Source organism: Melozone crissalis, unplaced genomic scaffold (genome assembly GCF_028551555.1).
Source record: "Melozone crissalis strain CALT ecotype California unplaced genomic scaffold, PUWL_Pcris_2 ptg000013l_1, whole genome shotgun sequence".
NCBI classification, from domain to species: domain Eukaryota; kingdom Metazoa; phylum Chordata; class Aves; order Passeriformes; family Passerellidae; genus Melozone; species Melozone crissalis.
Window position 1 is genome coordinate 60064907 of NW_026535791.1, and position 19026 is coordinate 60083932.

The 19026-nt window shown below is 37.4% G+C and overlaps 1 protein-coding gene across 1 annotated transcript in view; it reads right to left on the minus strand.

Moving 5' to 3' along the window:
• Positions 1 to 19026, minus strand: part of MAP3K15 (mitogen-activated protein kinase kinase kinase 15) — an 80659-nt gene that overhangs the window by 6310 nt on the left and 55323 nt on the right. The window contains exons 13-21 of the mRNA XM_054271883.1: positions 16547 to 16642; positions 15044 to 15131; positions 11314 to 11447; positions 10583 to 10710; positions 8720 to 8850; positions 8303 to 8408; positions 5771 to 5928; positions 2474 to 2657; positions 605 to 782 (exon numbers count right to left, since the gene is read on the minus strand). Coding sequence (XP_054127858.1) covers positions 605 to 782; positions 2474 to 2657; positions 5771 to 5928; positions 8303 to 8408; positions 8720 to 8850; positions 10583 to 10710; positions 11314 to 11447; positions 15044 to 15131; positions 16547 to 16642 — 1203 coding nt within the window. The remainder of the gene's footprint in view (positions 1 to 604; positions 783 to 2473; positions 2658 to 5770; positions 5929 to 8302; positions 8409 to 8719; positions 8851 to 10582; positions 10711 to 11313; positions 11448 to 15043; positions 15132 to 16546; positions 16643 to 19026) is intronic.

The window sequence follows — 19026 nt, forward strand, 5'->3', positions numbered from 1 at the left end:
AGAAGGGAGCAAGGACACTTCTGGGGTTAAAAACTCAGTTCAAACTACAGCAGCAGATTGATCAGACTGGTAAATACTATTTTTGAGACAGATGATGGCTCAGATCCTCTGCTGACTCAAAACCCACATGGCTGATTTCCCCCTGCTAAGAAGCTGGCATTAATGTCAGCTTGGGGGAGGAAAGCTGAAACCACTCATTTTTTTCTGGACTCATACTGTAACATACTCATTTGAAAGTATTGCTTTGCAGTTTTGGAGGAGCAGAACTGTATTTCTGCTTCCCATTTTGTCATGAGTACATGGAAGGGTCAAATCCTCACTTAACTCCTAAATCCATATCAACTCAATCAATAAGACCACTGACATTTACTCACAGGAGGAAGAAAAGTGTAAAAGCACATGGAAACCTTAAAGGAGAGGAATGATTGTTCATTATTAAATATAGACAATGTTTACATTAACTGGTAATCTGTCTATGCAACTTCCTGATTAACACATGTGTTTACCTAACCATTATGTGAAAAAATTGCCATCAGGTAAAATAAAATATGAATTACACCCACAGAATCCCTCAAGGGTGTCAAGTGAGAAGCAAATATTTTACCTTAGTAAATGAGAAATGGGATGCTTTGTCTGAATCTCTGAAATGGATCTCTTTGGCCTTTCAAAAAACACCTCATGCTGTACATCAGAGTCTGGTGAAACAGAGCCGTGCTCACTGCTGCTACTGCCAGCCTGCTCCCCATGGATGGGCAGGGGCAGGGATGTGTTCCGAGTATAATCTAGGAACAGACATGGTAAAATGGGTGACAGAACTAGGCCAAAAAGGGCAACATGCTTTCAACAGCTGTGATCATCTTCACCGACTTCAGGACCTCATTTTGCAAAATGGCTGAGGGAGAAGTAACCTTGTTGATAAAAAGCAGAAACACAATTCAAAATCATTGCATGAACAAGCAATAAAAGGTTTTAACAAGTTAATTGCTAAACCCAAAGACAGCACAGATACTCACAGGAAATGCTATTTTGTTATCTTCTCTCACACATACACACAATCCCCCTTGGCGCTGGCCCTAAAAGTGGCTCAAATGGACATCAGCAGTTTGAAGAGCCTGAATTGAACCAAGAAGTTCATCTGCTGCTCCACCACAGCCGTGTCCTTCTAAGCAGAGACCACTCTACTATGTGTCCTCCTCATCTTTAATGCCTCTAATGGGCATCAAACTGCCCTCTCCATACCTGAGATATCTGCCTCACTCACATGTGCCCCTGCCCTTAGCAAGGACCCTCCCTCTCAGCACTGGCTTGAAGGAAACCTCCTCTCCCTTTCCAATTCATCTTAAAAATAAGAAAAAATTTAAAATATAACAAAACAAAAAACCAAACCAAAGATGAGACCAAACCAACCAGATGTTGAGAGTTTACTGTAATCCTGATTGCCAGTTTACAGTTGTATGGCAGGGAAGGTAAAGATGTTCTCTCAACTGAAGATCAACATACCCAAGGAGCTAAAATATGACAAAAGTTTTTGATGCTTGTCACTACAAATTCTTGGAGGTGAGGGAAGGATGAGAGCTAGAAGTTGAAAGTTGTTCAGAAAGCTCTTACATACTCCATGGCACATGAGTGATGTTCAGATGGCTGAGGTGAAACAGTCGCAGAAGTGAAACAATGTATGTCACCTCATGAAACCTGGTGAAAGGCATCTCAGTAGGACAGAAAACTGAGAGCTGCTGTCCCAAGAGAAAGGGCTAAAAAATAGGAAGGACTTCAATTTGCATTGGGAGACTGTGTGTGCATGTGTGTGTGTGCGTGTGCATGTGCAGACAGGTGAAAGAAGCAGCCAGACCAATGGCTTTCCCTGTTTTGAAACCGGCAGTTCCTTAATTTATTTGGCAGGTCTATATTAAGGCTCCTTATCACTGAGCACGTGGCTGATATATTTGGGGGAGGAGGGAAGAAGAATCATGCTATGCAGATAAAACAGAACAACCCATTAGACAGCTACTTTAGCACCTTTATCCCAAATTTCAATGCTATGTACCAAGTTTGAAACGCTGACCCAAACACCTAATAGACCCACATTTTCAGGTGTCAAACTCTATGAAACTCAGACCTCTGAAGTGTATATAATTGCAAATCTAAAATGCAGAACTGCTTTGGAAAGTCTTTGTCAAATGTCAGTCTTCTAATTTTAATTTACTACAAATGAGGCATTTATTTCTGAGGAGAGGAAAAATGATCTTGGGAGGTTTCAGCAAGCAAAATACAAAATAAGCAAGGCACTTCATTTTCTGGGAATTATTAAATTTAAATACTTATAATCAAAAATCACAGATATTTTTAATAGCTGAGTTCCTGCTGTTTCCTGGCACAATAAATGTCCTTTGCAAAAGAAAGTTCTTAATGATTCCAATCTTTTATATAACACTTAATGATGATGTTGACTTGGATTTGGCTGATAATTTTTTACCTGAAGGCTTGAATGCAATTTTGCTTTTCTTGCCCTTGTTCACTTGCTTCAGGAAAGAATCTCTGAGCAAATCAGATGCTGTAACACGTTTACTAGGATCAGGTTCAAAACAGAGCAAAATGAAGGCCTTTGTTTCAGCAGACACTGATTCTGGAATTTCAGGATGAATCTTAAACATCCCAACCTGCAAGTAAAACACAAATACTAATAATTTTTATGAAACTATGTCAAGGAGACCATGAGCCAAAGCTCTTATAATACAGTCACTCACACTTCTCCTGACTCTTGGAGTGATCCAGATCCCATATCAAGAAGTGAAGTGACAACAAGGTCCTAATCCTGTTTTATTTCATGGCAAACATAGTGTAAACATCCATGTGATATTACCTAAATGTCAAGGTATGGATGTATCTAATCATCTGCTTTCAGGCAATCTTGGTATCTGGGCATTATTGACACCAAGTGCTTCAAATACTCCTCCTCTGACCAGCCACTAACCCCTCAAGCTACTGCACAGGTTTCCCATCACCCCTGCTCACAGCTGTGTCTCTCCTGCTGACTCCTCCAGCATATTCATGCCCATAATTTCCCCCTCTATCACCAACAGCCTGGGGTGACACCCCTTCTGCTCCTGCCACTGACCAATTTCCTTGCACAAATACACACACTGACCTTGCCAGACCTTGTCACCATCCCCCCTCTTGGGCTAGATGTCTTCTCAAGTCTTTCAGTGTTACTTAATTAAAATTCACATGATGTCCAAAGCTTTAACAAGATCCTTGTTCATCCATTCTTTAAGTAATGACTCTTATTTTAAGTCATTAAATGAGTCTCTTTTAAGACTCTGTCTTTAAGTAATGACAAATGTACTTCTACAGGTTACTCCCCAATGATTTTTCCAGCTCCTTGCTGCCTTCTTATTCTCTAATGTCAATCTGGCAGAACTGTTTGGAAGCCAGAGCTGTACAACCTGTGTGCACTGTATCCACATGTCTGGAGAGATTATGCTTTGTAGTCTCGGCATCTTTACACAAAACACATCCTGGAGAACAAGCACAAAGGTAGTGTCCACAAGGGAGACAGCAGCCCAGCAGTGAAGTGCCATCTGCTTTCAAATAATCTCATTTCAGAGCTGCATTAACTGTGGCACTATTAAGTGCTCACAATACTGGTTCAGCTTGAATACAAACTGAAGGAAAAAATGCTGAGCAGTCCTGCTTCTGTTTGAATGACAGTGCAGTAATAAAATGCTAATAGGGCTTTAAGGCCTTCCAAACCATGATCTGAGCACATTCAAGACTCAGTGTCACAAACAGGCAGCACTCTGGTTCCAGGTTTCACTCTTGTGCACTAAGAAAAAATCTAGGAAAATTTTAAACCAGAGCCAAGAAGTTTGAAATCTTGTCTCTGATCTTGGCTTGTCTGTTGCTCAAGGGGACTAGGTTTTGTCACAACCACCTGCAAATTCTATGGCAACACTAGTGTACTTGGTCTCCACTGAATGCCATTTGTTTGCACTCTTTTCACAAAGACACAGATGCACACATTCTGTGCTCATACAATAAATACCACACAGTGCACACCCAGCCAGGACCTGTCCAGTTCTTGGTTTACTATAGCCCTTTTTCTCTACTCTGCCCAACTCTTTGGTCATTTGCAATTTCTAAAGTGACTGCACAGGGAGACTTAAACCTTCCCTCTCCTCACCTGCCCTAAGCACAACAGAGCATTCGTGTGTGGAGGTGGGGACCTCAAAAGTTCAATATTCCAAGTTTTCAAGACTTCTTTTTACATGTTTGCCCAGCCAACCTGTTTCAAATTCAGCTTCCAGCTTGCTTACTTTCATAACACAGAAAAAGAAAACATGGTTTGTAACCTATGGTGCCTAGCAAGACACAATTTCAAATAGGTCCCAGCAGAGGCAAGAAACAGGAAACAAAACCAAATGCCTGCCTGTGGTACATTAATGCAGTCTGCAATAAGAATGCTAAAAATTTCCATTAAACAGTGCTGAAAATAAAATGTGTAACTCATTCAGCAGTCACAACTACATGCCAGGTACATAAGCTTAAAAGGCATCTGCCAACAGAATTGTATCTGACATTTACAGTGATGTGGAAAAGTCTCTTTCCATGGCTCCCTCAGGAAAGCTTTAGTGAGCCAAACCATGTTCACCTAGGCAGCTTCTTTTGAGGTATGCCACAAGTTGGCAGCTCCAAGGTGACCTATTATACCACTAAAATAAGTGTATTAAACCCCATAATAATCCTTTTATTGCCTTTTAGCAGTGGTTCATGGGACAACTCACAGGCCTAGTATGATGTATGACATTACATGTCATGCTGAACTGCAGCCCAGATTTCTGTACCTATTGATAAAGACTTGATTTTGCCACCATGGTTGCATTAATGATGATACTAAGCTCACACAGTGGCTTCCAACAAGATATATGAAAAAATTACAGCATTGGTAATTTAAAGCCGTTTGCTAAGTTATTTTCCCCTCTATAAGAATGAGAATTCTCAAGCATAACTGAAAACTTTAGTGCTTTACCAAAGGTCTACTGTGAACCAAAAATTTTCAGTCTACTTATTTGAAACATCATAGTTGTTACATTCCTGTTAGTTACAGAGATAGAACAAGTAACTTTTTAAAAACTTTTATTATCAAAACTATCTGAAGGATTCTCAAGTGTTAATTTTTGCATTTGAAAACAGATACACTAAGAGAAACAATGTAATAGAGACAACAGCTTACTGAGGAGGAAGCCATGACATGAAGGACTTGGAATGTAAAATGCAGAGTATTTTACTTCTTTAATACATGCTGGAAAGCTAATCCCCTGCCCTTTTCCACCACATCTTCCTGCCTCCCTGTTGCAGAGACTGGGCCTCTAAAACATTTTCCTTTGGGAAGGAGGCTTACAAAAATTACTTAAAGGAGCAGAAATAACTTGTTTGTCATTACTGGGGAGACTGGTTACAAGAAGGAAATCATAAACCAAGGGCAGTAGCTGAAAAAAGTAACACAGGGGATATTAGTTTTCATAAGCCTTCACTCATTTTTCAGATTGCTGCTCTGAGTCATGACCTATTTACAGCACAAAAATAACTGATCACCCCTTAGAGCAATTCAGCTTAGAGAAGGGGAGGACCTATCAGCAAGAGTTAAAAACACAGGTCAGACTATGGCTTTGTGCAAAACAACCCACGTAAGACAATGTTATTACCTATTAATATTACGAAATTAAGCTATAATTGACAACTCATTGCCTCTAAACCAAAAACCTGTATTTACTTTAAACATTGCAGCTTGGGGCTCCCCTAGTTCATGAAAAGGAGGTTTGCCTGTTGCCATCTCAATAATGGTACAGCCCAGGGACCAGATGTCAGCTGGAGCACCATATCCTCGTGGTCCTTTATCGATGATTTCTGGAGCCATGTACTGCAAGGTTCCTGGTCAGGACAAAAAGAGCTGTCAAGTTACATTCTTCATTCTTTATTATGGAGGATTAACACAACACTCAACAAGCCAAAAATTGTGAAATGCAACCTGTATAGCCAAATACCTTATCTCCCATATCAGCACTGAAAACTGAACAAAAACTTATGTTATAGCATCTTTTTTAAAAACTATCTTTTTGCCCCTCCTTTCTAACACAAGGTTTCAAATGCTGAAAGTCTATATACCACATAATCCAATAGCTTCCCCAGAAAATAAAATTATATCCAATCTTTGCAGACACGAACTTTTAAAGATTATGCATGTAAGAGATGGCAAAATCTGAGAAGTGACAGATGGTCATGAGAATAATTTTTTGTATTTTACCCCAATAATGAGAACACTAATGACAGGGAATTTCAAATGGTTAGTTTGAAAAAAATCTAGTTTTGCAAATACAGGGCAATAACTAAGGCAAATCACAGTTTGTCTAGAATTCCAGGATGCCTTGGATGTGCTTGGAATTTTGGACATCCAAGGTTGGCAAAGAAAAGAAAAATAACCCCCCAAAAAACAACTAAACAACAATCCAACCCAACAAACCAACTGGTTAGAATTTCTAAAATTAGACAGATTGACAAAATAAGATCCTGCCTGTAGACAACCTGAGTGTAATACAAGTAATAATAATGATAAAGAACAATACAGTAAAAAATTAAATTAAAAATGGTCAATTTGGTATCACTGTTATTGAACCATTCACTAAGACAGCTAATGAGTGTCCTCACAGGAAGAGCCCACACCACCAGCAACAGAAACCTCTATAAGCTCAGAGTGTTTTGAACACCACAGTTCTTTCTCCACCTGAATTTCTATCAGCTCTGTTGTAACATATTTAAATTGAATTATTTTTCTTCTTAAGAATGCAATAAAACTATACTGCCACAGAGCTGTGTACTATCAAGTAGTGGACATATGGTGAAGGTACAAGGGTATCATATGCTCATTGAATGTGACTGCTGCAGAATGAAAGTTCAAGCCACAGCTTTGCCCTCAGGCTGTGTGTCTTGAATGGAGGGATGTCATGTTTAAACCATCAGAAGTCTTGATCTTCAAACCATGTGCTTTCATTACATAATGCCTAAAATCTAGGGTTTATGTACTGCATTACAGAACAAAACCAAATTTCTTGAGACCTTTTAAGGTCCTCTGGGGTATAGCTACTTGCTTACTGATTTAAATCCAAAATGATAACTTAAGTATTTATTCACATGGCAAATTACATCTCAAAGGCACAAACAGGGCTGAAAATTTGCAAGAGAAGAAAGAAGGGCACAAGGAAAGAGTTACCTCCTTTTATTACAGTATGGTGACTTTTCTTAAGATATCATTTCTCCATATATCATCCCTACTGACAACCAGTTGCTAAAAAAGTCACTGAGGAGCATGTAAAACACAGGCAAAGAGAATGATAACAAGTGATAATGAGACAATGAGTAAAAATAACTGAGAAAGGTAAGTTACTTTGGAACCTTAATTTTATTTGTATGGCTTCCTTTGTAAGAAAGCTGGAGGAGCTGCAGACATACCACCACAGAGGTAAAGGGAAGTCTTGATTTTCACTTAAGTGAAGTTTATCTCTTATCTTCCACTCTGAAGCCATCCACAACTAATGGAATTGTCTGTGTAGCATTTACTTAAACTGCAGGCAAGTAAGAGGCTTGTGCTATCAGCCTTTGCATAAGGCCATACAACAAGCAAAGTCACCATGTTACCCACATCCACTGATCACAGAAACCAAGTGACAACATACTCATTTCTTAATGTGGAGTTTTCCCTTTTGCTCAGCAATTTTTTTTCCCCTGAATATTACAAGTCTTTAAAACCTTGTTGTATTGAAAGCTGTTCTGTAACACATCAGCCTAAAATTTTCCTGTAAACTCTTCTTTTTACTGTTGTAATCTAGTTGGTTGTGTTTTATAATTAATACCTCAAAACTGAAAGTGTTCATAATTTTGAGTTTGGTTTTCTGCACTTTTAACCATAGATCTAGAAAGTGTGCAAGTGTAAGTTACTAATTTCAAGATTGTTAAATGAAAAATTTGCTAAATTCAAGTGTTTCCATATCTAATTGCAACTATCAATTGCTACTTAAGGAACACTTTGAAGAAAAAAATTTACCCCCAAAAAGTAAAATGGAAGAGAGTTAAATTTTTTAAAAAAATCAAGAAAGCTATCAAGCCTATGTTTATGGTGACCACACTCCCATTTACTCTGCCCTGCAAACAGACACCCAAGAGTGTTTTCATCACTAAGCCAAAGAGCCTCTTGGCTTGAATGCTAAGCCTGTCATGAAAACCCTTAAACACTCTGCTAGATTAATCTTACCTGTAAAGGTTTCAGTGCATGGATTGATTCCTGCCAGCCGTTTGGAAGTACCAAAATCTGATATCTTAACCACGCCACTGTAGGTGTTCACCAGAACATTGTCACCCTGGTTTGGAGAGGAGAGGGAAGGAGGGGAAGGGGGTGAGGGTGGAGGAAGAGAGAGGGAGGCAGCAAACAGGGAGGGGGAGGCAGAAAAATACAGATTCTCAATCTCAATACTCCTTCAAGTTTGCACTTATCTTTGTAATACACCTTTCCACAAAGCAATATTCTAGGAGCACCAGGAGAAGGTTTATGCTTTCCTTTTGTTTTCAGCTTCCATTAAATCCTAGTAAAAATCTACTTCAGATTAAAGCAAAACTAACTGAAGTAAAGATAAAAAGCAAATCAAAAAAGACACACAAAAGGAAACATTACCTTTATATCTCTGTGTACAATCTGGTTCTCATGGAGGTACTTGAGGCCTTCCAGAATCTGCTTAGTGTAAAATTTAATTGTAGGTTCTTTCATTGGGCCCCACTTAGATCTTAAGAGAGCTGAGAGGCTGCCTACAGGAGTTTAAAAAGAAAGTGTATCAAGATGGCAAATTCCCCAAATTAACATGAAACATGTAAGTCTGGATAAAGTCTTTGCTCAACACCCTAACATAAAAGAAAAGCAGTACCCATGATTAAGCCAAATTCTTGATAGATCACTCATAGCAAATAATTTGCTGCTGCTCTGGACTGATTATTTCTTACTTGCCAGGTCAGATTCGACTCCCATTACAAGAATAAATGTTCTGACAGAGCTGGATCCATCCCCCTCACTTCACTGTAACAACTGCTGAGACTACAACTAGCAGCCATGTAGCCCATAATGAAACAAGGACTAAAGGAAACACTCTACCATGTTGTACATTGTACTTCATAAACACAGGTATGGGCAAAGACAAGCTGATTTTCTTGAGGCAGGGAGGGTAGAATCTATATTAGAGAGAGCCTCCTCTTTACAAATATGGCATCAACTTCTGGCAATATTCAGAGACAGGAAAGAAAGCTACTGAAAAAAAACCCTGAATGGATGTTCAGAGTAGGAAATGGGCCATCTACACATCCCCAGTTCTAATAAAACTAATCTTTAAAGAACACAAATATTTAAATCATGGGGCAAAATAAAGAACAGTTTTACTTATTTAGGACAAAATAAACTAAGTGCAGTAGGCCTACTTAAGGCCAGAAAAATTCAGCTAAAGGAACAGACAGCTTTCTAAAGTGAAGTTTCCTCAAAGAATCTCATATAATATGAACAGCTGGTTCCTTTTTAAGACTGGCTGCAGAGTTTAAAATAGCTAAATTGGTTCAGTAATATCTTGCTATTAGCAACTAATCCCAGCACACTTTACTGTGCATGTATGAACAGGAAACAACACCAACTGACACTGTGAACAAGTGTGGGAAAACAAGTGGAAGTGTTGGTATAATTTCATCACATCTGCATGAGTGATGCAGGTCAAAGTGTCTCAGCTGTCAGATGAGAAGGTCACAAAGATTCAAAAAATGAAGTAATTTCCCTACATCCCTTAATGGTCTGGATGCATTTAATTACACTTTGAATGTTTGTTTGGACCTTTCTTAGAAAATCTGAACTTTTTCCCCCATTTTTCTTATTTCTGTTTTCACTTTGCAAATTAAAATAATGCAAATTCTAACACTCATTCTGATACACCCTTGACTCTGAAGAGTAAATGGCAAAATGGAGATGGAAACAAGGTACAGAGGTTACAAAGAGATTTCACATCATCTTCCTCCAGCAGAGAAAGCTGGAGGAGTGAAACTGGAAATTATGAGCAAGGAACACATCTCACTTTAATCGCTAATCTACCTAGGGAATAGCAGTCCTTTGTACACAGCAGTTAAAAAACAGCACTTAATTGGTCTATCAGTGCCACTGCTCAAAGAGAAACTTACACTGAAAGCTCCAGTCATCATTCAGACACGTGAGCTCAATGGACTATACAGCTCTAACTCCACCATTTTTTAACACATGAGTATTTGAAACCAAATACTTTTAATGACTTTTCTCTAGGTTTAGAATTATTATAGAAAGGGGAGAGGGTACTGGGACCTGTACTCTTCAAATTTACACTTTCTATGAGAAAAAGGACTTATACAGTTAATGTCCCCACAGAAAAGCCATACAGAGTGCACAAACACATTAAGTGCTTATCTACTGACATTCAGTCAATTTGGAGTCCCAAATGCTTTTCCTTTGGCAGACCAAACTCAGCATGATACAAACCTCCTGGCACCTGCTCCATAAAAATCTTAATGTACCCATTTTCTGAAACAGATCCAAGATACTGGACAATGTTGCGATGCTTTAAATATTTGTGCAGTGCTATCTCTTCATGAAGAGGTTGAGAATACCTATTAAAAAAAAAAAGAAAAGAACCAAGGATTATTTCACCATGCAGGAAAAGGTTTTAGGCTATGCTTAAATGCTAGTTTGACAACAGAATGGATCTTGGGGATACCACTCCAATTCTCAGCAAACATCCTGTCCATGACCTTAAAATGCAGCATCATTCACTGCCTATCCCAAAAAGGTACAGAGACAGAGCTCAGAGGAACTCTGGTGGAGAAACATGCCCTCCAAGAATTTATATGTTTGTCTTCTGTATCAATACATAGCACTGTCTTTGACTCCAGAGCCCCTCTCATGTTTTTCATCCTCCTCAAAAAGAATACAAGTGAGATACAACTGCAACCTAAAACCAATGTCTCCTGGAATGTAAGATATACATACAGATTATTAAACTGTCATATTCATGATACGTATCATATATTTTCCCCAAAAATACAAAATCTTTATTCTCAAAAAGGTACTTTTGGATAGTAGGAGTAATAGTAATTGAATTTCAGTATTTTATAAAATAACCACACAGAAATACATGACAAGAAGAGCCGAATTTTCAAAAAACAACTGCATTTTTGTTCACAGTGTGTATATAACAATGAACTAGGTCTTACCTGCTGTCTCTCTCAGGTATTTCTTTGATGGCTATTCGGACCTGGTTGCTGAGGTCTCTTCCAGCATAAACTATTCCATAAGTGCCTTTCCCTAGAACTACCCTTTCACCATTCTCATCATAATCATATTCATACTGTAAACAGAAAAGACAAAGTAGCACAGAAATTGTTATCACTAACACTTGACATTACAGAGAGCGTTAATGCCAGTTTAGCCCAGCACAAAGATGTTGCTGCAGTACAGCTGGAGGACAGCAGGTTACCCACCAGTCTCGTGCTTTACACAACTTGCAAAATTTCCACCTTACTTGGCTTGTAATACAAACTTTCTTAACCAGCTTTGAGAAATATGCATTGATCCAAACAGGAAATATACCAATAAACCAAATTCAATGGAACATTGCTGTCAAAAGGAGCCATTCATGTATTGTCTCTAAGGACTGCTGACAGAGCCTTCAGAACATCTAAATATATGGAACATAACCTAAAATTTTGAAATCAGTGGTTTAATGAATAGATAAAAGTAACTGGACCACATAGTCACCCCAGGACATCCCCTCTCACAATGAGATTTTTCCAAAGGGCAGAAAAAATGTTCATCTTGTCAACAAATTATTAAATGTAATGGTGGTTTCCACTGCTGCTGAAACGTGCTTGGTCATATTTCCAGCTGAACAACTCAATGCTGGTTCACTGAATTCAGTAAAGTTACACTAATTTACACCACCTCACATAGTGACCTTGTGACAGAACTATCCTACTCTAAAGGAATGAATGATGCTTAATGGAAGTGTACCCCACATACTATATAAAACCAAATTTCTTATGGAAGTTGGGTTGAACAGCACATCCATGATTCAAATCAGGGAACCGATAAAAGATAAAAGGAACTAGACAACTTCATAGTCTCAGATATTGTCAGGAGTACTCAGATCTCCCCTAGTATCTTCCCACATCCAAGAGGATGTCCCATATGGGAAAACTGCAGGGTATTCTCTGTGGCCTCATGTGATTTCCCTATTAAAAAAACAAACAATAAAACTTTTTACAATGGCCATAACTACGGACTTTTCTGCCAATGACCACTTTTTTCTGCCTTGTCCAATGTAACTCTCTGACAGAATGCAGCCTTGGAGAATTCCTTTGATGTGCCTTCCCAGTTCACATGGCAGCTCTGCTGCCGCAGTATCCGCACTCCCCCTCTTCACCTCGGCAAAGATGGCAACTTTCATGCTGCTGTATGGAATGTGCTAAAGGAAACCCGTCTGTCACTTATCCTAACAGCATATTCTGCTCAGTGGAACTAAACTGGAGCAAGCACAGCTTTAGCACAGCTCCATTTACCACATTTCAGCACTTCACAGTTCACAACATAATCTCGTTACACGATAGGCATAACTGACCCAAAACGCCATATGCAAAACTTGCCAGGTTCTTTGGTAGGAGCACATCCAGCTTTCACAGCTATCATATGACATAAAACTGTGCAAAAAAAAAGACAGCAGTCACATTGCAGAATTTAGGATTGACAGCAACCCCATCTGCAACACACTGGTCCTAAGCCAACCCTTTAATTACTGTGGGGAAATCTATGTTCTCCAGTCTGGGTCCCATGATAGACAAAAATTGTTGGTATTTAGAGTTCAGTGTTAGTTAGTAGACAGTTTAATAGACTTGTATATACTTGATGTCACTTTACATTTGCCTCTTTTCATCCCAACATCTACAAATATTGAATTAACCACTGTTGGTTGCCAAAAATCTGAATAAGTGATCCACTGGCTGTGAAATCCAACCAGTAGGTACAAGTAAACAAGTGTTCATATCTGACCTTCTGTAAGGCAGTGTTCTTTAGATTATCCAATTGGGGCACAGCAGGTATTCTTAAAGTGATAGCAACTTCTTATCAATATATGGAAGTGAATACCCCAGGGCTGAAGGAACTGCAACATTTACACTCCTTCAAAATACTTGCTAGCTGTAAAATTAGACTGCAGTTTATACATAAAATATACAACCCCTTGCAACAACATGCTCTTAAAGATTTTGACTGAAATCAGATTTTCTTCCCCCAGAATTTGCAGTAGGTTATTTCCTCCTCTTCCCCAAATATAAACAACTGTTTTATTAACAGCAAGAACTGTTTTCTCTGTATTAGTGGAACCTATCAAGACCACATAAAGCTGCATTTTTCTCATTGTCACCTCTTAAAAGTAAGATCTCAAGCTGCAGAAAGGCATTAAGTGTCTTTCTTCGTTTATACACTAAACTAATTATTTCTCCCCTTCAGAAGTCCTGATTTCCGTTTCACTGTCATAAGCTAAGACAATAAGTACAAGGTGACAACTGTGAAAAGTTCAAGATAGGCAGAATGATATAGCTCAAAGATTTAAAATTCATTTCTGTAGTCACATCTCTATATATCATTCATTCATGCAGGATTGCTTCCTCCTATGCATTGTCAGTGATTTTTTCAATTTAGTTTTTAAAAGGCTCAAGCCATGATGAGCTCACATCCTCTGAGAGACTGTTACACAGCTGAACAGACTGTGTTGTGTGGAGATAGCCCTGCTGTTAGCTGAGTACATAATTATGTAATATAAAGAACTGCAGCTATAGTTAATACCCTGTCTCTACCAAGGCAGAGCCCTGAAGCTGTGTCAAGACCACAGATGGATGTATTAAACAGGGCTTAACAGATGTGTGTATTTGTCCTTTCCGCTTGAGGAAAGAATTCTGTGGCCAAACGAACTCCAAACTCATCTTTCCCACTTAATGAAACTACGTTTAGCAGTACAGCAGAGAGTTCATTATATTTTCTTTTTCATCCCCTGAAGCCTCAAGTCCTACAAAGCTCACTACCATGAACAGCTGCTCTGAATGGTTGGCCTAAGAGAATTGCTGGAATGAGACACAATCAGAAAGATGCCCAGCTCAAACAAGCCACAGGAGGGTTTCCATGCTCATTAATTGATTGATTAAATTTGCTTGTCCAAATGAAATGTACAACCTACCTTCTATGGTGGCTTTTCAGATTTCAAAACAAATAAAAAGAAGAATAATAAATACAGGGTTATGTATTCAATGTGGACATCTGCTATGAGTCACTTTCTCTTATGAAAACATTGGATTCACATGAAATCCATATGAAATGTGAATAACCCTTTCCAAGTTGTTTGCTTTTCTTTTTTTCCTCTCTGTGCTAATTAGAAAGAAAGCCTACAGCTACTGGATCCCTAACATGGATGTTACAGTAATAAGAAAAAAGCACAGTGTATTAATCTGCAATAACACCTGCAATATCTCTGGGACAGAAGCCTGTCAAATGAAGTTACTTGGAGTAGTAATGGTGTCAAGTACCAGGCAGAAAAACTAAAGTACCTTTGTAATGGCTTTTTTTTATCATTTATTTAATATTTTATCTTTCTTATCCACTTGAGCCAGCTGATAACAGTTGATTCTTATCTGTACATTGTTTACAAGAGAATACACACAGTAACACATTTCATTAAGGATTTAAGCAGTTTACAGTAGTAACAGACCCTCTTCATTAAAAAAGTGTCTTTTCAAATGAATGCAAATCTCACGTACAAATAACTTTGAAAGAATTTAAATTGCATATACAATTAAGCAGTTAAAATTATGTTTATCTTTCTATTTTACTGATATGAAAGTGCAAGGAAGACTGAGAACGAGTTTCAGAGTTCTCAGACCTTTATCCTTGACATACCTCTAATGTGTCTCCATCTATTTCTCCTTCTAGTTCCAAAGTACTACCAACTGCATCAGACAAAATTTCTTTCACTAAACCACAGAATCTAAAAAAAGAAATACAAAGCACAAGATCAAAGAAGAATACCCTTTTGGAAGCAGATTAAACAGATTCTTGCAAGCTGGGCATTGCTTTCAAGCTAATAAACTGACTAGCATGTTCACAGCTTGCTTTCATTACTGACTTTCTCCATATTTATCCCATTTTAAATGATGAAGAACATCAAACACTACTGAAAAGCCTCATTATTTATAAAATTGTTATGTTTGCTGTAGCAGAACTTGATAGTTGCTCGTTTTTGCAATTGCCTAGTAAAATCTTGGTAGATTCAACTCAAATATTTTTCAGTACATGTTTGGCTGCAAGTGTGATTACTCAGTATTTCAGAAAATCAGATGTTGTAGATTTTGTCAGGCATTCAAAAAGCTAAAAGTATAAAAGTAGCAATGTAGCTAGAAGAACAGAGTTTTAACTAATTTCTAGTTCTCCGGGGTGGAGATACCTAAGTACAAGAACATTTTTTCCTGTAGTTCCCTGCCTGAGCCGCTTATTTTTTTCCAAATTCTATAAGAAATTGTTAGCAATTACTTAAATATCTTTAAAATATTAATAATTTCATTTCTTATATCTCTTTTATTAAATAACAGAGACATCTCTTGAACTGACTCCTGTAGCACACTGAATATGGCATGAAAAATGGGGCCATGTTTCATGAGACACCAATTGCACTGCCAAATTAAGGCTGAGGAGGTAACATTAATTTTGGTGTTTCCTTTTATGCAATGCACACTGCAAAACCAGTAATTTCCTTTAACCTGAGTTTATTCCATGTAATACATAAGTAGTAATTATTGCAAGAAATAGTGAATGTACCATTATGCTCCAAAACCGAAGTGTATTAACAACTCCCTCCTACACCATTCAGAAGGTGTATTTGCAACTACCAGTCATAAGGTAGAACTTAGTCTGTAAAGATTTGGGCCTAAAATTCAGTTAGCCTGCTTACTTTTTAGAGACAACAGATCATTAGAAAACATTTAACTACAGGTGCAATCGGTAACACAGGTCTCTGACACAATTTAAATTAGAATTTCTCGTTACACTTACTCTTATTTAAATCAAACTGAACAGACACAAAAGGGAACATGAAAAAATGTAGCACCTTACATGACATGACCATGATAAAGGAAAATAAGACAATAGCTGTAATTTAGATTAAACTGGTTAAGCCTTTTTCAGACATAATGATTTGTAGATAAACTAACCAGAATCACACAGGAAGTATAATGGGGGCTCTAATCACCTTAAGCATCACCAAGTTTATATTGCTTCTTCATCAAGAAAAAATAAATGAAGAAATAATCTGTTTCTCAAGCAAAAATATTGGTTTTCAATCTTTATGAAATCAATTTTATTTAGGACATAAATGAGGCATGCAACATTCACATAAACTGAACTCACCTACTACACTGGTTTTCTGTAGAAAAGTAGATTTGAAAGTCATCATAGTTATCATGGACATAAAGAAAACAACATCGTTCATCAAACTTGGAAATGCTGTAAAATTCACAATAGGAAAACGTTATTTTGATTATAACTATTGTAAAAAATAGGGCAATGAGGAGGGGTTTTTTTTAATGAAGAACACTTAAGAAATTTATTTTTCACAGTTAATTACCTCAGAGAAGCACTATGTAATTACATATATTTTCCTTATAACTAGGAGTTTTCACTTTATTTATATATTCTATGATCCTACCTCCACTGTGATAAATAAGCTGCTGCTTACTTTGGTAAAATACTGATGTGTATTGAGGTTGGTTTATTGTTCATCTCCACTTCTGCTTTTACACAATTCCATCAGATTCCATGGTACTTGATGACACCTCAATGGAAAGTGATTTGTTCTGACATTAATTTAGCTATTAAAAGAGAAAACTTTTCCTTTAAGATTGAAAAGTACTTCAGGTTTGTATAATTCCATTGCATCTACAAAAACAACTGAACTGGGAAATACCAACAGTGTAACAGATCCTTCTCAGTCTATATTTTTAATGGCCTTAAAACTGACAAACTAGTTTTGGGATGACCAGTATTTACTCCAAATTGCAGCAATAATTCTGAAAAAGGGATTATTTATTGCATATTGTGTCATGCCAGTGTCATATATATCCCATATAAATGCACTGAAGCAAAAAGTGAAATGCCATAAAACACAGTGTCAATATGAAAATAAATCTAAGAATGAACCTCTTACACCAACCATTTGCACTGAAGTATTTTGCTACGTAATCCCAAGTTGTTAGGCTTCTTAAGGTATTTTTGTGCCTTAAGTTATTAAAATTTCTTAGATTCTTGCCTGATCTGTTCAAACTCTTCTATTTTGCATACCTTGTGCTGAGCCAGTTACTTAAAATACATGACAGCCCACAGCAAAGTTGCCACATGTTACATGACCAATTGATGTTGCTTGTTGAAGCACCATTAAGGGCTACCTTGAAAATGTTCAAAAAAATCTGAATTTTGCCTGAAAAATTTTCTAGATATATGTGAAAATAATAACTATGCCATTCATTAGTTTCATTTAGTATAGCAATTTCCACTCTAACAAGTCAGACAAGCACATATCAGACTTTAGAACTAAGAGACAAAACAAGGTGACTCTCCCAGGGGCAAATATAGGACAGTCAAGACAGAATCTAAGTAACAATACTGCATTATAAACATTTTCATGTATGGGGTATATAAGATGAACTGGTTAGTATAAATACAGTTTAGGAGTTTTGATAAGAGTGTATTTTAAATTAGACCACAATTTTTTTTTTAAAGGAACACAATTTCAAAAGTTTAGTAATTTGAAGTTGTCACATACAAAGCAAACATATAATTCCAATAAATTTAAAAAAGATTGCCTCTTTGAGCTTTGTAGTACAGTGAATTTTTAATCACTCAGCAATGATTAAAAATCAAAGCAAATGAAATTAATTGCTTGCTTCCTTTTGATTAAAGTTATCTTTCTCAAAGATTAATTTCTGTGCATTGTGTTGACTGAAGTTAATTAATGTGGTACAGAAACTTTATGCTGAATCATTCTTAATAAGTTCCACAGACTTCAGTAATTCACATTGCATTGGAGTAATAGAATAAAATACCATGTAAAATTCATTTAAACAAAGCCTGCTTTTTCTTTAAGAAGAAAACACTGAAGTTATTATAGAATCTATGTCCAAATCCACACTTTCAGGTTTTCAACTGCCACCGATATTACTCAGAGAAATACCACTTCACTGAGCTTACTTGCTTGTGTAATTTATGCAATCTCAGGGAAGGCAAACCTAGGATGTAAAACTTTAGGCACTCTTAGTCAAGACCAAAGCCTAGAAGTCCCCTCCTTTCAGAACTACAAAACCCATTAGGTATCTGAATTTCTTCTTGTTCTTGAATCAGAAGTTTGTCAAGCACTTAAGCTTATGCAGTCACAAGTGTTCCTAGACAACAGCAACAGATGTACCTAGAAAGGGCAGATCCACCAGTGCAGAGACTCAGGAGCTCAGAGAGAAGGCAAAAGCCCACCTGGTGTTCCCTGTATGTTCCCTGAACTACCAGTTCCTCTGGTTCTGAGCTGCAGCCTGCATAATTTAGAGAAGAGATGGGTTTAATTTTTTTTTTTCCTCTCCTGGTGTTCTGTCTTTCACCCTTCCGGCAGCAAAGCAGCCCAACTTAAAATACATAATCTACCTTCTAAATGTAGTCATGCATTTTGCAATTACTAACACCAAATGTGAATATTTTCTATCCTTTCAGTTCTCAGAACAATCCTTTTCTTTCTATATAATATTCTCACCTTTTTTGGTTCTAATATTTTGACTCATTTGCTTGTGACTAGTGTTTTCATTGATCTAAGCATCACAAAATGGAACTGTCTTAACTATTTAAAGGTT